This window comes from Rhincodon typus, chromosome 21 (assembly GCF_021869965.1).
Source record: "Rhincodon typus isolate 14 chromosome 21, sRhiTyp1.1, whole genome shotgun sequence".
In the NCBI taxonomy this organism is placed as follows: Eukaryota; Metazoa; Chordata; class Chondrichthyes; order Orectolobiformes; family Rhincodontidae; genus Rhincodon; species Rhincodon typus.
In genome coordinates, this window is record NC_063352.1 from 32,977,636 (window position 1) to 32,988,431 (window position 10,796).

At 40.7% G+C, this 10,796-nt stretch overlaps 1 protein-coding gene across 1 annotated transcript in view; it reads right to left on the bottom strand.

Moving 5' to 3' along the window:
• eci1 (enoyl-CoA delta isomerase 1) overlaps window positions 1–5,993 on the bottom strand; it is a 43,071-nt gene extending 37,078 nt beyond the window's left edge. Inside the window, exons 1-3 of the mRNA XM_048609540.1 lie at window positions 5,910–5,993; window positions 4,224–4,361; window positions 528–655 (exon numbers count right to left, since the gene is read on the bottom strand). Coding sequence (XP_048465497.1) covers window positions 528–655; window positions 4,224–4,361; window positions 5,910–5,949 — 306 coding nt within the window. The 5' untranslated portion in view covers window positions 5,950–5,993. The remainder of the gene's footprint in view (window positions 1–527; window positions 656–4,223; window positions 4,362–5,909) is intronic.
• Between the last annotated feature and the right edge of the window lie 4,803 nt (window positions 5,994–10,796).

The window sequence follows — 10,796 nt, forward strand, 5'->3', positions numbered from 1 at the left end:
GGGGGGTTCCGAATGCAAGCATGCACGTGTGTGTTCAATTCTGGTCAGCATACTTAGCCAGATACTAAATCCTTGTTGAGGGTGCACAAGAGATTTATTATTACATTCATACTAGTGTTTAGACACTTCAGTTATGCAGAGAGCCTAGTGAAGTTTTAACAGGAAATTTGATAGAGGTCACCAAAACCAGAATGGGTTTTCATGTAGAAAATGAGGAGAAAGTGTTTCCAGTAGCAGAAGAGTAGGTAAGTGGAGGAAAATGATGTAAGGAGACTGACAAAAGAACATGAGGAAACACTGATTTTTACACAGCTTTGAATTGTTGACATTTGGCACGCACTGCCTGAAAGGATGATGAAAGCAGATTCATCGTAACAATCAAACAAGCATAATTCCATGTGGAAAAAAATTAAAGGCTGGAGAGAAAGATTAGGGAAGTGGGCTAACTGAATAGTGCTAACAAAGAGCTAGCATGTGCATAACAGGTTGAACAGCCCCCTTCTGTGTTGTAATTCTGGTATACTTACAGAAGTGAGAACCACACCCCGACATTCTCTATCCATCTCAAGTTTCTCCATATTAATGGCAAATTCTGTGAGGAATTCCAGGCTTAGACTGTTAACAGGAGGTTTCTTCATCTGAATCACTGCAACTCCTAAACACGAGTTAATCAAAGGCTTTGCTGACGAATGCATTAAAAAGATTATTAGCCCTTAGACATTTAGAAAACAAAACACCTGTGCAATGATACCATTTCAAAACAAAAGTGTCACGAGTTGATGGTTAACTGATAAAACGAATACTGGAAACACAATAATTTTGGTTAAAGGGATGGACAATTTCCACATCAAGTTGTTAATATTCATAGTGTTTCACTAATAACTGCCCAATATAGCCCTGCTAATTAGGAACATAGGAATCAGTAGCGGGATGAGGCAATTCAGCCCTTCGGGTTCCCTCTACTGTTTAACATAATCATGGCTGATCTCATCCTGGTGTCAAATCCACTTTCCTGCCTACTTCCCATAGCCCTTTATCCCACTTCTCATCAGAAATAAATTTATTTCTTTCTTGAATCTGTTTATTGATTCTGCCTCCACTGCACTCTGGGGCAGCGAGTTCCACCGATTCACAACCCTCAAGGAAGTACTTTCTCCTCATCTCAGTTCTGAACCTAGTTTCTCTCACTAGCTCCATACCCTCTTCTTTGCAACTGTCCCACAAGGGGGAACATCTGTTCAACGTCCATCTTTTCAGTCCCCTTTCGCATAATATATATCTCAATCCAATCCCATCCTCATTCTTTTGAACTCCAGTGAGTAAAAGCCAAATTATTCAACTGCTCCTCATATGACAGCCTTTTCATCCCTGGAATCAATCTGGTGAACCTTCTCTGAACTGATTTCAATGCCACCACACTTTTTAAGTAAGGAGACCAAAACTGGACATAATACTCCAGATTTTGTCTCACCAACACCTTATATAATTGTAACAACACTTACAGTCATAGAGTCACACACCACAGAAACAGAACCTTCAGTCTAACCAGTCCACGCTGAATATAATCCCAAAGTAAACTTGTCCCACCTGCCTTCTCCTTTACTTCTATGATCCAGATCTTTTGCAATAAACGCCTGGATTCCATTTGCCTTTATTATATGCTGCACCTGCAAGCCTATTTTCTGTGATTCATGCACAAAGATGCCCCAGATCCCTCTGCACTGATGCACTTTGAATCTCCTTCCCATTTAAATAATAATTTGCCCTTTTATTTTCCAGGCAAAATGGACAACCTCACACTTGCCACATGGAGAGTACACCAGAGATTACAACCTCCAAAGATGTCCCAAAGTGCACAGGGTACTTTTCAGAGATGTTTCAAAACACGTTGTTTGTGTTATTAGCTTGGCTCAGCTGGTAGCATTTTGCCCTCTGTACCAGAAGGTTTAATCGCCAAACCAGAATTTGAGCGCAATCTCATTTGCACTTCAGCACAATATTTATGCAATGGTACATAAAACCAAATAGTTAGCTTCTCACATTTCTCTCCTTTTTTAACATTAATACCCATAGAATCAGGTACTGTCTAGTTCATGCTTATATGTTCACATATTTTATAACTCTATGGCACAATTCAAGAAATATTACTTTACAATTTCTGAGACTGTTTAACAAAAACTCACTTTCATACATGGATTACACAGTCACTGTGCATTCCAGTTATACTGCCTGTAGGAAGAAGGCATTGTTAATAAGCTTATTTACAATGGGCACAATGAAAGGTTGCTTACCCCCAATTCTCAAGTGTTTGAGATACAGGACAATGGCAAGTTCACTATGGTTAGTGGTTGTTTCGCTTTGGGATAGTTTGCGCTGAATAGGCCTTGACAAAAAGGGCTTACCTTCACCTCTGTTTCAGTGATATTTGTTGTGGATGGAGCTGCATTCCACTAAAGGTGAGGGGATGTGCATCTTCTTGTAGTTAGTAACAAGTTGTGACACTAGTTGGTGTGATAGGGAGGATCCTTCCTCTCCAGGAGCTGGGCCGAGAAAGTAGTGTCTTGTCTTCTAGGATCATGGGGACAGTTTTATTCTGATGATCTTCCAGAGTGCTGTTCAGCACGACCATATATGATGACATGACCAAATATCAGGAGGGGGTTCTCTTCTGACTGACTCCATCCAACAATCATTTGGCATGGAGGGATGGAATTTATAGAATATGTGCAATGGGCAGAATGTGCAGGATTTCACTGTGAAACTTTCTTCATGAATTTTGATGCAGGCAACATTAAGACACTGACTGTACTTCCACCGCCGATTCTCCCAAGTCAGCCAACCTCATGATTTCAAGGATTCCATCAGGTTTTCAGCCTGTTGGGAGTTGGATGTTGGCCGAGTAGAGAAAGTCTCAAGGATTTGCACTGAAGGTTACAAACCATACTAAACTTCTGGACGATTAGCTTCATCTGGAAATAACAATACTGGACACAGTATTTGTCAACCACCTCTGGAAGAATCTCAACTTGCGTTCATTTTTTCAATCCAAACTGCATTCAGCACAGGCATGTTTTTTTCTAAGAACTTTACAGTTTTCTGGAGAGAAGGCTGACATAACCTGTGGGATATTTAAAGAGGCAACACACCTATCTCCAAGTCTGAAGCTTGGAGGAACAATATTACTTTCCGCTCTCCACTGGTCTCTTCTGTGGGCTTGTGAGCAATATGCTGTAGAAGGGCTGGGAAGAAGTTTCTGAATTCCACTCCCAAGCACAGCGATGTCCTGGACAGAGGAATAAGCGACAATTACTTGCATTAAAGCTGTCCAGTCAAAAAGAAACTCAGTCTTTCCTCTTGTTTGGGAGCTGTGGATTTGAGGTACATTCACGGCTTTTTGCAAACCAAAATTAACTTGGACATACAGCTGTTCACATATAGTTGGCTGAATGCCTTGTCAAGGCAGTATTTCAAATAAGCAGAGGAAGTTGGAAGATTGCTACAAATAGTCAAACAAATTGTCACTTAAAAATTGTTGGATGGTAGGTTCTGTCTTCAGTGATATTCATAAATGATTCTGTTGTATAAACTTGAAAATTGAATAAATGTGAAAAAAATCCATGTATTTCCAATTAGTGTTCCCACTTGAATTTCCCAATGATGAGTAAGTTTAATCTTCACAAGCCTCCATTCATTTAGGGTCTCGGCTCAGTCTTCTGCCACATTTCCACAGAAAACATCATTCACCTTGGATTTGGATTTGGATTTGGATTTGAACTTTGTTATTACCCTGACAAGCATTCCTTGGGATCCTTGACAACATAACAGACACAACTTTCTGAAAATGAAGCCAACTCACTGGGACTCTATCAGCTGAATGTTGTCGCTTCAATTAAAACATAAAGATGGGGTGCACTTTTCTTTCTAACACCTGCCTCAAAAGAATAAGTCTGAACTTTACACAGAAGAAAGATCATTCAGCCTAATTTTCCAGGAGCCTGTTTCAGAAGGCCTCTGCTCCACAACAGAAAGAAAACCATCTGAGTTTGAACTTCACTCATTGACATGTTGCCCATAGGGTTAAGGTTACTACGTAACACCGAAACTGTATAGCTATCATTCTACACTGAAAAACATTAATATAATTAATGTTTTATCAAAAAACTGAATATCATGTACCATTCATTACTTCTCCTGAATCGCAACACGTGAACTTCTGAAATTACCTGTGTTGCTGTCAAGTTCCACTACCATGTTCTTATTTGAGAACAGTCTCCCTTGGCATGATGATTTGCATGGCACCTGGCAAAATATTCTTGTTGATTTATACTGTAAACTTTTAATGCCATACAGTGATAAGTTTCCTGAAAGACAAAATATCTGCAGCTACTAAATGTTCAGCAAATGACAGCATCTGGTGTCAACAGTTTGTCATTTATTAGGTAACATCAAATGTTTACAACTCTTTTAAAGCAGAAATCTTAAGCTATTTTATTGCAGTAGCAAGCCAATAACCAACTTCCCAATAAGAAGAAATAATAGTCTGTGATAGCAGACCACGAAACTATTTACAGTTATGAACCAAATAAACAATTTCTGATGAAAAGCCAACTTTAATGCAGGAAAATTTCAGCAAAAAGTCTGAATAACTCCAAGGTACAAAAACAAGGAAAAATCCTTGATTGTAAGCTCCAATGATAACTACCTGAAATCTAGTGGAAACAATTTATTGGTGAAAAGGACAAATAGAACAATGGGGTAGATTTAAAATTGACTGGTCAAAAGACGAGCAAGAAACAAAGGGTGTAAAGGTGTACCAAATAACAAGCACACTGAAAGTAGATACTCTGTGGCAGATTAACAATAAACTGAGCAAGGGCAATCAAGAGAAGTAGAAACTGAAGGGTGGGCTGCACGAAGAGTGGACTAAGTCCAAAACACACCAACTAATTGGCCCCCAATTGCAAAAGTGACAGAACTAGATTACATGTCAGAGTCACGGTAAAATAAAGACTCAAGATAGTGGCAATCTCAAAGCACATGAATTGGTACAAAGGGAACCAGACAGAGGAACATTTCATTTTAAATAAACAAATGTAAATTAAAGGTAAATAATTAAACCTGGACTCTATATAAAGGTGTTGCAGTTTCCATGCTGTGCATTCTGTGAGTTAAATGAGCTTGCAGCTAAAGTAAATGTCGTTAACATCAGTTTAGATTTCAGCAAAGTTTTTGCTGCAGGACTGTTTATGAGGTTGGTTATGAAGAAGAAATGTATGGAACAACAGGGTAGGTATTAAAGTTGAAACAATCCGCAACAAATGAGTCATCGAAACTATTATATAGCAGGAGGTGATTAGTGCATCATCTACGATCTTTTATTATTCATGTTGTTGGTACACAATTATTTGGCAACTCTTGGACTCACATGGAGGTTGCAAACAATCAAGAGCACGCCAAATCAATTGCAAAGTGCCTGAATGATTAAAAAGCTGACTGAGAACACGAATAAAGTTCAGTGGCGACAAATGCAAACTTTAGCCCCGAGGCAGGCAGAGGAGAAGAGACGACAAAAAAGCTTACAAACCAAAAAAACAGATTTACAGACATGCTTTCAGTAAATTAAGCAAACACAGACCAGAAGATATATACAAGCAACGTTTTATCGGTTATGGAATAGCTGGGTGTAGTCAGTGACCAGACACTGTGACACTGCGTTGCCTGGCAGATTGCAGACTACAGCACCAATCAGGTACTGAGGGAGGAAAAGTGCAGGACTGGTACCGGGCCACCGGCTGGACTGTGCTAAACCCCTAAATCTGGCTCCGTTGACCCAGGGAAAAGACAGGTCGACTTCACGGCAATGAGCTCCATGGCCACAGCTGTACGATCTCGGTGTCACAAAAACAGACCTGAACTACACAAACGCAGCCCCTTCAGCATCGCCGCCATTGTCGAGCGGAACCTAACAACCGGAAACACGCAGCAACATCCCACGCCACCCACTGGCCCGTCTTGCTATTACAGCAATTGGGATCTCCAGTAGCTCCGAGCTGCGAGTCCATCACTGTGCGCATCTCAAATCACAGGATCTCTCCTCTGGTGGTTTCCAAAACAAAATCCCTGCTCTTACGGACTGTAGCAAATCTGCATCCCATCCTTCCAATATTCCCAAAGTGTGAGACCTCACAGTACTGTTAACCTTTGATACTCCTGGAGCCACTCCAATTTTGATAAATCACTGTTTTGTCAACCTGTTTTTCATTACTATCCCGTTGTATAAAACAATTGAATTTTATCAAGCAACATATCAAGTAATTGGTGTGATCTTGCACAAATGGCATCAGTCACTGTTTTGATGTGTTTGTGGGGGCACAACTGAGAGATCCCACAGAGGTCACCCATCACTACCAGGAAGAAGCCACTTGCATTAATGCTCATCATGGCTGTTACCACATTCATTGGAAGAGGATGGTGTTTCAGTCTTGCTGCCCCTCAGGGTTTGCTTTAGCAGCTGGTAAAGTTCCATCACAGTTTCCTGGGACATACAGAACCTGTATCAATATTGTGCCTGAGATAGTAGGAACTGCAGATGCTGGAGAATCTGAGATAACAAGGTGTAGCGCTGGATGAACATCTAGGCCTGAAACGTCAGCCTTCCTGCTCCTATGATGCTGTTTGGCCTGCTGTGTTCATCCAGCGCTACACCTTGTTATCTCAATATTGTGCCTTGCTTGTTGCCAGGAAATGGAACTGGAGGCAAAAATCTCTGGTTCTCCTATGGACCCAATGCATCTGGGGGTCCCTTCACCTGCAGCCTCTCGCTGGTGATGGGTTGCTGCTGCTCTTACCATTATCTTCATCCACCTTTGCCTGCTTAGGAAGGCAGCCAAAGAGACCAACATCCTAACAGTGGCTGGGTGCAGGACACTTGCTGGCAATGACATATGTTGGGAACATTAGGAACAAATAAGGATGTGAAGACAGTGGTGACATATGGTGTAGATGAGGGTTGTGCACACACTCCTCCAGACAGTAAGACATGCAGCTTTTCAATAATGAAGGCCATGTCTCCATCATTCATTCAGTTTCAACCGCAGTGTGTGCACCAACTTGATGAAGGTGCCACACCGGCTGAGTGACCAACACATAACAGCGATAGGGAGAGTGCCTGCTGCACTCCAAATACCTTTCCATCCCAAACCCACATCAACCATGAAATATATCATTGCATTCACTAGAGTCCATTGTAATACTTACATGACAGATGATGAAATGATTATATTCACTTTCTGCAGAAGCCTTGTAGGTGTCACAAGTCCTGGCTCGCTTTTGGCCATCATTAGCCTCTTGTTAAGTTATTGCCACTGACTTATGCAACATTGAGATGTCAATGTTCAATTTGCAAGGACAAATGGCATGATGCATTGCAAATGGACTACGAAATGATTGTGAATTAAATGTAGCTGCAGTCTGGAAGCATATGATTCATGTATTTGACCCTTCAATATCTTAGCATCCAGCAGATGGTTTTTCATCCATCAAGCTGACTCTGCCCACCCTGGATGTTGTCACAGGTATTTTCCGGTTGTATTTAGCATCTAACGAATAGTAGATGACAGTAGGGACTGCAACTAGTGGTGGGCACCATCAGCATCAGCCTCTGCCTGATCACTAGATCTCCATATCCCAATTTACCATGTACTACCTCAACAGCCCATTTGTGGGCCATTTAACCCATTATGCCTCATCTGCTATTCTCGATCATGGCTGATCATCTATCTCACTGCATTTTCCTGCTTTCTCTTCATATCTCGTGATGTCACCAATAAATATTAACCTGTTGATCTCTTCTTGAACATACTCAATGAGAGCATCCAGAGCCATCTGGAGTAGATACACAAAAGATTCACTATCCTCTGAGTGAAGAAGTTCTTCCTCTCAGTCTTAAATGGCCTGCCCATCATTCTGAGTCTGTGTTTCCTAGTTCTGGACCACCGTTTCACTCCCCATCCCCTGAGGCAGGGGAAACATTCTTTCTACACTTACTCCATCTTGCTTTTAGGAATATTGTAAGTTTCAAAGAGATTACTTCTCATTTTCCTAAGTCTTGGAGAATTCAGACCCAGTCCCCACAATCTCTCTTCATTAGATAGTCCTGCCATTCTCAACGATCAGTCTGGTAAACCTTCACTTGCTTGATGGAAAGTATATTCTTCTTTAGGTAAGGAGACTGAAACTTCACACAATATTCCAGATATGTCCTCACAAACATTCTATCCAACTAAAACAAGACATCTTTACTCCTGTACTCAAATCCTCATGCACTCAATGCAAACTTAGAATTTGCCATCCTAATTGTTTGCTGCACCTACACATTAGCCTTCAGAGATTTATGAATAAAGACATCTAGATTCCTTCAGAGATCAACACTTCCAAATCTCTCACCATTTAAAGAAGTAGTCTGCATCTCTCTTCCTCCCACCAAAGTGGATAACTTCACAATTATTCACAGTATATTCCATTTACCATCTCCTTGTCCACTCATTCAGCCTCTCCAAATTTCCTTGAAGCCTCTTTTCATTCTCCTCACACACATTCCCACCTAATTTTGTGTCATCCTCAAACTTGAGAATATTTCATTTGCTCCCCACATCCAAATAATTGATTTGGAAGTCCATAGCTGAGGCCCACACATCGATCCTTTTGATAACCCACTAATCCTAACCCAGGGTGTCAGTCAGCTAAGTTGGTTTAACAGCTGGTTTGCAATGCATAGTGATGCATGGTTTAATTCCCCCACTGGCTGAGGTTACCATGAAGGTGCCTCCTTCTCAACCTCTCCCCTCCACTGAGGCATGATAACCCTCAAGTTAAATCACCAGCAGTCAACCCTCTCTAACAAGAGAGTGGAACTATGACAACTTTACTTCTACTTCAGTTACAGCCTGCCAACCTAGCATGATCTAATTTTCTGAAGAAGGGTCCAGGCCCAAAACGTCAGCTTTCCTGCTCCTCTCTTGCTGCTTGGTCTGCTGTGTTCATCCAGCTCCACAGCTTGTTATCTCAGACTCCAGGATCGGCAGTTCCTACTATCTCTGAGGATCTAATTATTGCTACTCCGTGTTTACTTTCCGTTCACCTTAATTGGTAATCACCAAGCCTTAACCCATGCCAGTTTATTACCCCGATCCCAAATGCTCTAATTTTGTTTACTAACCTGTTATGTTTATCAAAAGCCCTCTGAAAATCCAAATAAACCACATACACTGGATCCTCCTTATCTATTCTGCTAGTAACACACAAAAAAGATCTCTTGTGGTGCAGTAGTTGTATGGCCCAGGTTCAAGTTGTGTAATAATATATCTTGAAGCAGGTTGCTTAGAAAATAGTAACACCCAAAACTAAAACTCTTATTTACTTTCCCATGGGAAATCAATGTTGATTGCCCAATCAGATCATTAGTTTCTCAGTGTCCAGTAATCACATCCTTTACAATATTTTTGAGCATTTTTTCTATTACTGATGCCAGGCTAATAGAACTGTGGTTCCCTAGTTTCTCTCTCCCTCCTTTCTTAAACAGATTATATTTGCAACATTCCAATCTCCAGCTACACATAAAATTTTGAATGATGATCATGGTGCAACATCGATAGTGAAGTAAATCATCAGGCCTCTGGGATTTGTCAACTTTCAGTCCCTTCAATTTCACTAGGAGCTGTTATCGTTCCCCTCAATTTATTCCTAACACTAATCTTCTGTTGATAATCCATAAATTTATCTGTTCCCTGACCATTAATGTTTGCACATTCTTTACCCTGGTCTGACTGTTACTTAAATCTATTTCTTTGAACTTCGTTATTTTCACAAGTTGCTCTCCTGCCTTTTCCTGCCATCTTACAGACTTATAGTTCTAATTACAGTCCACTTATTCTTTTCTCTAGGGCACTGGTAAAGTCAATAGTTGTTGTTCTTGGCTGAATGGTAGAACAGTGGAAATATAATAGCAAAGCTCTGCAGAGGAAGTCTGAGTATTTTAATAGGTGTGGATGACAATTGCTCCTCTATTTTTACAGACCTGCCTTATACGATTGTCTAGTACAGCAGTTCTTTGAATTTTTTTTTTCCCCAGACTTGGCTACATCTGCAATGAAACTGAATTGCATAGGTCAAATGCAGGAAACAACTGACAAGGAAATAGTTTTGAACTGTATCATGGTTTCCCACCCGTTGATTGGCAGATGTTATGGGATTCTAATAAGTCTGCACTCTGAAGATGATCTGAAAATATTGCTTCATCAAATACTTATATCTCCTTTCTTCTGTCAGTAGTTGACAATTAACAGATTGCATCTAATTAGCCTAAACAATCCAATGCACTGTGATTCAAGGAAACCCAAATGACAGCGAGCCACAAGAATATAGAAAAAAAATCTTCAAATACTGGCAATGCTGAAGAGTAAACACTCCAAAAAACCTTTACAGATGCTCACATATCTGTGGTTCCAACATTCTGTTTTTACAATACAATCTCCAGACATTGCGTGGCCCACCTGGAAAACTATTCAGGCGCATCAGGTTCTGGTGTATTATTTCAAGGACACCGGATCTCACTGCTCACTGCTGAATTACAGCGTAAGCATTTGGAAACTATTTCAATGCATTTGGAAATTGTAGTCTGCAAATCTCATCTTTTTAATGGATTACATTTATTTCTATTTCCCCTGTAACAGAAGCCAGGGGTTGGGGGGGCGGGGGGGTGCGAGTGGTGTAGAGATGAAACATGATTCATGTAAAAC